General features: G+C 33.7%; 1 protein-coding gene across 1 annotated transcript; it reads right to left on the minus strand.

Moving 5' to 3' along the window:
* Positions 1-1,873: 1,873 nt before the first annotated feature.
* On the minus strand, positions 1,874-3,446 carry LOC109211466 (classical arabinogalactan protein 9-like). The gene is made up of 4 exons (XM_019375000.1): positions 3,051-3,446; positions 2,926-2,952; positions 2,453-2,578; positions 1,874-2,310 (listed from the first exon to the last, which is right to left on the minus strand). The coding sequence occupies exons 1-4, from the start codon at positions 3,388-3,390 to the stop codon at positions 2,027-2,029; spliced, it is 777 nt and encodes a 258-aa protein (XP_019230545.1). The 5' UTR covers positions 3,391-3,446; the 3' UTR covers positions 1,874-2,026.
* Between the last annotated feature and the right edge of the window lie 4,947 nt (positions 3,447-8,393).

The following is an 8,393-nucleotide window of genomic DNA, read 5'->3' on the forward strand; positions in this document are numbered from 1 at the left end:
ATTTAAGATGTATTTACTTTTTAGCCAGTGCTTAATAATCTTTTACCCGCTCGGACAAAAATACCCCTGTGTTAGACATGGGTGATGTGTAAATATTAAGGACATGATGTCCTTAACTTCATGAATGCTGTGTAAATGTTAAGGATATGGCGTTCTCAACTTCATGTGTGCATTGTATATATTAAGGACATAATGTCCTTAACTTGTATTTGCACCTTCTGTTGTTAGGACATGGTGTCCTTAACTTCATGTGTGCAATGTAAATGTTAAGGACATAGTGCCCTTAACTTTATAAATATTGGTAAATATTAAGGACATGGTGTCCTTAACTTCATGAATGTTGTGTAAATATTAAGGACAAAGTGTCATGTATTTGCACTTTTCGTTGTTTAACTTTAGGACATCATGTCCTTAACTTCATATGTGCAGTGTAAATGTTAAGGACATGGTGTCCTTAACTTTATGTGTGCAGTGTCAATATTAAGGACATAGTGTCCTTAACTTCATGAGTGTTGTATAAATATTAAGGACATGGTTCGCTTAATATCCAAAAGTTAAGGACATTTCAGAAACGTTTGTCCTCAATATTAGATTCCTAGTTCAATATTTCAGGACGTTTAGAAAATTATGTCTTAACGTTTACTTGTTTCACTTAATTTCCAGAAGTTAAGGACATTTCAAAAATGTTTGTCCTCAATATCAGATTCCTAGTTCAATATTTCAGGACATTTAGAAAATAATGTCCTAACGTTTACTTATTTCGCTTAATGTCCAGAAGTTAAGGATATCTCAGAAACTGAATTTGATCTCGTTTAATCTCCACAAAACAAACTCAAGTAAGGAATATAGCTTCCCAATAGCAGTACAAACACATCCCAATAGCTAATTTGATTCAATTTTCACGAAATCAACAAAGCCCAGGTGTTCGTCTTTCTCCAGAAAATGGCTTCGCAAATTTTCGACAAACCCTAGCAAATTAGATCACAAATGGTCCAAATCTGTAGAATCAATTCACAAAGGTGTTTCCCAACAAATATTTTGAACACCCAACTGATTTTGAATACCCAAATTTTCAGAGAAGAAACAAGAGTGGGGAAGAACTTACTGCATGTGGAAGAGAAGTAACGAGAGGAGTTTGGGAAATTTTGATCGGGAGAAAGGGTTTTAAAATTTTGATAGAGGGTTTGTGAAGGAAAAGAGATAGAAGAAAGGGTAACACTATCTTTTCATATTAATTTTAATAGAATAGTGGTTACTTTTGCTCAGCATTAAAAATACTGGATAAAAAAGTAAATACCACTTTAAAAAGTGACTAACCCACGCCATTTCTACGTGATTTTGGCTGTGCAACTCATACAAGAGAAAGGCCCAAGATCCATCTTTCGATGGTGTGGCAAGGGCCTACTTGGTTTGGAGTCTGTTTTCAATTATTTATATATTTTATTAAAACTTATATTATACTATTATTAAACCAACAGTTATAGGATAAAACAAAATGTTTCCTGGTTATAAAACTGACATAATAAATAATAGTATGATTAATCAGGATAAGATATTAAACCAAACAGTAGTTAAAGTCCAAACGTCGCATTTTTCCTGTGAGGCTTCTTAAAATATAAATATTAAAAGAAGGCTAAATTTGTTAAGAGGCTTGATGCACTTAATTTCTCCTTAGTATTGCTGTAAGTATAGGAGCTGTGGAACGAATTTGGTAGTAGCTATATAGTGCGGTGGTATAGCAACCCTGGGGCCTTCTGTCCAGGTTGCTGCTAGCTTTTTTGTTATCTACTTTGCTTTTTAATTCTTCACTTGGTAATTAAAATACGTACTTGCCAACAAAAAAAAAAAAAAAAGAAGAGTCCATGAAATCCAAATCACTTTTCTTGTTTTTTTTGTCTTTATGATCATAATGTAGAAATTTTCTTGATAAAACTTTTCTGACATATGCATATAACGACTTGAATGGCCGCTTACAAAAATTCCAGTGTATGCAAGATGACCCTAAACAAAGGGACCAGATTTGGTTCTAATACATTGATTTGTCAATAAATAAAACTACAACTGCAATAAGCATTAGACTAAGAGATTGCAGGCTTGAGGAAATATAATAAGATGGAATAGCGGCTGAAGTGTTGGGGCGGGGATTTTGAAGCACTGGTCTGATCCCTGCAGGAGTTGTGTTTGGTACTAATGATGATTTTGGTGGAGATGTTGTGGGTTTTTCAACATCAGCAGTAGCTGGAGTTCCTTCTACAATTGGTGCTGCAACAGGTGGATCAACTTCTGTTGGTGCTGCCGATGCTTTAGCAACTAAAGGATAGAATTAAGTGGCTGCTTTTAGCATTGGAACTTTTATCACAACTAATTTGCATGTATAATTTTTTTTCTTTCATCGTGCTCGATTTTATATGACTTTGTGTGTAATATAAATAAGTTGGTGGTGCAACATTACCTCGTTGACTACGAGGAGCAAGAGCTGGAGGAAAAGCAGCAGCATGTTGATGACGAGGAGGATGAGCAGGAGCATGACGGTGGTGAGGAGGAGGAGGAGCAGGTGGTGGCGCAAACAAGGCCGGACCTGCCAAGTTTATCATCGAACAACCAATTAATTATTAATTACTTAAATATGAAGTTAGCCCTGTTGATTGAAAGAGAATATGCGTTATGAATTGATGAGTAAAGAGAAGGTTTGCTACGGTGATTCTACAATTCACCCTCGTTTGGTGATAATAAAGTAACTTCAGGTATATCCAGCAGGTTGTCCAATTAATTACAGTTAGATAGTAATAATGTACTTTGAGACTGAGACGTAGTTGATAATAATAGGTTCATTGGCACAAATTAGTTGACAGAAATAAGATAAAGTAATTACTGAATCAGTGAGTCTGATAAGGTTTCAGTTGCATGCATTGAAAGCTATAATACCTGGAGGTGGAAGCGGAACCCCTGAGGCTGCAAATTAAACAAAAGAAATGAAGTTTAAAACTTTGGTCATAACACTTAATACAAAAGAGAAATTCATGGTGATGTTTAATAATTAATGAGTTTACCACTACACTGGACTGGCACACCAGTATTACATGCTTGAGGAAGTGAAAGTGCCAAAGTTCGAATAAATGGTATGGAAACAGGAACATTTCCAGTAACTATGAGACATACACAATCTATGCTATCACTCATTGATGATTTAAGTGAATTGCAGCAATCTTCAGTTGGTGAAGAGCCATTGCCACTGCTTCCAGTCAGGTAATTAAAACAAGGGGTGAAAGTACGAAATATTGAACTTGTACACGCCGTGTTTATTTGACCATTTAGCACCTTAAAAGCTGAAAAAATTACAAGGATTAGCAAAACAACGTGTACCGATACAGAAACTTTCAAAATTTCCATCAGTATCAAATTTGATAAGTCCAAATTGATCTTATGATCTGAATAGGTTAATTTCCAGATGTGGATGTGCATGCAAATTTGCTAAGGATTTATAGTTTACATTGTTTAAAAAACTTCTGTAGGAGTATAAGGTAGATGTGAATTTTCTGGCCTGGAGTTAAACCGCTTTGACTCATAGTGTAAAGTTGGCATTACCATTTTTTGATCCAAGACTTTGGCTTAAAAAGATGGGAGTCCAAGTTAGGTAGGACAGTTATACTGCTTATAGCTAGTTTTCCCGATCTGATTTTTCCAATCTAGAATATTATCATATTATTGAACATTTCATTAGTTTGCATAGCTCCAATGTTTTTTAGTGACCAGGGATTTTCCTTTTCTTATTTTTCCTGGTTTACAAAAATTTTAGCCTCTCTGACAGGGATTTAAGTTGTATACATTAACTAATCGTGTAATTAATTATTACATTATCAGTGTATTTTATTGCGATAATATTGTTATAAATAGAATTTTATTTATGGTGAATGTCTATATTTAGAGAGATTCTAGGGTTTATTACTTGGTGGCGAAGTCACCCTCTCCCTATAAATAGAGGGTTCTATTCCATTGTAATTCATTCCAAATCAATAAGAATTCCCTCTCTCTTTCTCTACAATACTGCTCTTCTTCCTTTATTGTTTCATAACATGTTATCAGCACGAGACTCTAACCAATCGAGTAGAAGCTTTGGGATTGAGCATAATGATTGTCTATTGTTCCATGAACTTGCTTCATGATTAAATTCTGGATTTAAGGTATGTATTTTACCGTATATTTCTCTTTTATTCTATACTTTGATTTTAAATATAAGCAAAGACAATAAATTTTGATTATAACTCTAATGGAGTTAGTAAGAAATTATAACCACCTGAAGTGGTAAAATTTCTATGCCTCGCCATGATCAAATTCATGTATGATTGTGGCAAAAAATTAAAAACTCGTCCCATTGAATTTGCTCCATTCTCATTCCCTTAAGAGAATGTGATAGCAATATGTGATAAGTCTGAAAGAAGACAAAATTATTACCGTAAAGGTATCAATGGATGTGGACGTGGCAATAGACAAAATCGTCATCATTGTGATAATGAGAATAATAAGGATTCTCAAAATAATCCTTCACTCTGTGAAAATAATATTTGTCATCGATTTGACATGAGATTTTGTAAAGCACATATAGATGATTATGGTCCATTCATGATGTGAATGTGACAACATCTGATTTACGAATACATATTCATTCTTCAAAGAATATGAACATGCTAGTGGTAGTGAATATACCGCACTCACCTCTAAAAGAAGGTTTGAGATGATATAAGAAAATAATGTCATTATTATGGCATGAATGGTCATTGGTCACGTACCTATTGTACGCCAAAATATTTTGGCATTGTGATTATTAAAAGACAACAGTAATGCAAGAAACAGATCTTGCATATAATTTTGACCATAACCATAATGGTATAACTTTCTCTTTAAAAGAGATATTCACCATATGGATGTTGATGAATATGTGGTACTACAAAATTAATTGAGAACTGTACAAGAGCCAATTACACTATTTTGGAGAAACACAATTGATTACCAATAAGGTATTGTGTTGTAGGAAGTCTCAAAGAAACTTATTCAGTTTCCAAAGTATACGCGAAAGCGGTTGATTATATTGAGACTATAAATAAAGGAAAGATTTAATATCTTCTATTACTACAACTTGTAGCGGGGTAATATGTATGTTAAAAGCTACCCGCTTTATTCTCCAATTTGTACTACATAAACAAAAGAATACCACAATGAAGTGGATATTTATTGATATAAAAACCCATATCATAATAAAATTGGAGTTTATTCATAATTGCACACATCATGGTGTAAACTTGAAGTTTATTAATATTGATAATTTATCCAGTTGCATAATTGGTTTAGCCATGTTAATTCAAGTATGATGTGCAAAAATAAAAGAGAATTCACATGGGTAAATATTAAAGAACTAGAAAGTTCTTTACGAATTCTCTTACATTGCTTGTTCTCATTAATTAATAGACCAATTAAAATTGGAATTGAGTCCCATGAATGCTGGAAATATCAAATGTGAATATGGGCTCATTCACCTGCCATGTATACCACATAAGATGCATCTCTGAGATGGTTACATGTGCGATTATTAATAACCCGCAACATGATATTTTGCGAGGTAACTTGCTCAATAATTTAATTTCGAGCATAATTTCCAGATTTTCTATTCAAGAAGTTCATCTTGATAAGTTGGTTTACATTACAGTTCGTTTAGCAAAATGAATTATTGAATGCCTCCACTTAATAGCTAAACTATTGCTTATGAGAACAAAGTTATCTATATCAGTTTGATATACGTTATATACCAAAGTATATTATATTCTCCCCTCACAAGTGGTTCATGATCAGGAACCAAATAATTCCATCTTATTATTATTGATGTGCGGTGTATATTTTGATTAACACCATAAGGTACAAAGGTGGATTCTCAAAGTTGAGGAAACAATTTTCTAACATGAGAGGGAGACATGATAAACAGTTGAGAAAAAGTTACATGGAATGAATTATCATTTATACATCTAGATCCTCGAATAAAATAATATGAACTTGAAGTTCATAAAAGGATAATTCATCTGCAATATATTGCAAAGCATGTCAGACGCATTTCCTGACCCAAAGAAAGTAACTATATTCTCATTGCAAATGCTCCTATTAAGTCCTAGAAGGACAAAGTCTATGGTAAGCTTAAAGCGTATAGACAATGGTTTCAAATAACACTTCTTGATAAAGAAGATGAGCAAATGATCAAAATGATCATAATAAAGGAGGCATGTGATCTGGACATAACACTTCATTAAAATCTCATGAGAGATTCAGGTACCTGAAAATATAAATGAAGAGATCTCTATGTTATGTCTTTATGAAAAAAGATATTGAAACTGATATAAAATATTTGTCGACGACATCTATGATAGCGCTAAATATATATATGAGGATCTTAAGTCTGAAGAAACAATTCAAATAGAATTGGTTTCATATGAAAGACATGTAGTTTTGAACATGTAGTTCAAACACTTAAAAGTATAAAGTCAATGATATGTGCAATCAGTTTTATCTTATATGTCTAGCATGACATGAAAACTTGATATGCATCTAAAGTCTATTATATGGCTTATATGACTTAAAAATCCTTGAAGGATTTAAATTGCTTAAAGCATATAAAATTCATGGTCATGAAGTACTGCATCCTCAGTGCAATTTGTGCACAAATGTATCTTGCTATAACTATATGCATGATAATATGATAGCAAAAGTTTTCACCTCTATGTGAAGATATTGAACTGACGATTCCAACAAGATCATATGAAGACAATTCATCTCTATCAAGAATGATGATTTCAAGGTGCAATATATTTATTCAAGTTAATATGGCTGATTTGTTTATCAAATCTCTACCAAAGATCTTTTGAAGATGGTGCACAAGATTGGAATGCAAATGCTTAAAGATGTGAATTGATGCTCTCATCAGGGGGAGTTAATACGCGTTGTACTCTTTTTCCCTTACAAGGTTTTGTCCCACTGGGTTTTCCTTGCAAGGTTTTTAACGAGGCAACCAAAAGGCGTATTATTAGATATGTGTACTCTTTTTCCTTCTCTAGAATTTTTTTCCCACTGGGTTTTATTTTAGTTAAGGTTTTAACGAGGCACATTATCTGTTGAATAAACATTCAAGGGGGAGTGTTATAAATAGAATTTTATTTATGGTGAATGTCTATATTTAGAGAGATTCTAGGGTTTATTACTTGGTGGCTAAGTCACCCTCTCCCTATAAATAGAGGGTTCTATTCCATTGTAATTCATCCCAAATCAATAAGAATTCCCTCTCTCTCTTTCTCTACAATACTTCTCTTCTTCTTTTATTATTTCATAACAAATATGAAATTATTACTCTATTTTTAAGTTAACATATTCAAATTGATACAAAAAATTATTTATTGTTGTAGGTCAATTTAATTCAATAGCATATAAAAATCAATACAGAATAGGTGCGCGGTACTTAAAATCATACTATTAAAAAAGGTATCAAATTTAGGCGTGTTATGTCGAGGAAGAGGCAAATCCGAAAATAAAGAAGATAAAGAACACCAAATTTTAACGTGAAAAACCCTTCAAATCGAAGGTAAAAACCACGGGATCACAAAGATCTAAAAAGCTCTACTATAACAATAAGAGGGTTACAAAAGTTCTCCAAATTGGCTACACAACAAGGGCCAAACACGGAGCAACAATAGCAACAAGAGCAACAACTAATCAATTGAAGAAAGAGTATAATCCACAAAACGAAGCTGCTATTCGAGGCTCGACATCAGATGCTACGAGCCTCCAAATACGATCTCCACCGTTCAAATCGAAGACCAAGATGTTACCAACACTCAGTCAAAATTTCAGCCTGATCCAACGGTTAGCGAATCGGAAAACGTGATTTGACGTTGGCTGGTCGGAATAAAAATCTACAGCAAAAAAAATACTTTTTTTCTCTCCTCTCTTGATGAAAGCTCTCTCAAAACGCACTCTTATGTGCTTAAGTCTTTCAAAGACTTGTATCAATAAGCATTGAATAATTCTCCAAGGTTGTCCTATTTATAGATCATGAGTGATGCTTTCTCTTAAAGCCAAAACCCACTCAAAATAGGAATAAACCGAATCCAATTCCAAATAGGATTGGAAACCAAAAGAGAATAGGATTAGGCCATTGGGCCTTTGGCTGGACAACATGGGCATGTGCCCAACAAACTCCCCCTCCAGCCAAGGGGCCAAATGTGTCTTCAAGTAGAGGAACTATTGACAGGCTTCATGCCTGCCAATTTTCTACAAAATTCATGTTTATCTGCAACCACCGCCTTTGTCAGCATATCCGAAGGATTTTCATCAGTGTGTATCTTCTCAACCTCAAATAA

The sequence above is a fragment of the Nicotiana attenuata genome, unplaced genomic scaffold (assembly GCF_001879085.1).
Source record: "Nicotiana attenuata strain UT unplaced genomic scaffold, NIATTr2, whole genome shotgun sequence".
NCBI classification, from domain to species: Eukaryota; Viridiplantae; Streptophyta; class Magnoliopsida; order Solanales; family Solanaceae; genus Nicotiana; species Nicotiana attenuata.

Coding starts and splice junctions, on each gene's coding strand:
- LOC109211466 (XM_019375000.1), bottom strand. CDS start 3,390: ATGGAAATTTTGAAAGTTTCTGTATCGGTACACGTTGTTTTGCTAATC. Junction 2,579..2,925: donor GGTTCCGCTTCCACCTCCAG/GTATTATAGCTT, acceptor TAAACTTGGCAG/GTCCGGCCTTGTTTGCGCCA. Junction 2,311..2,452: donor TGCTCCTCGTAGTCAACGAG/GTAATGTTGCAC, acceptor TCTATCCTTTAG/TTGCTAAAGCATCGGCAGCA.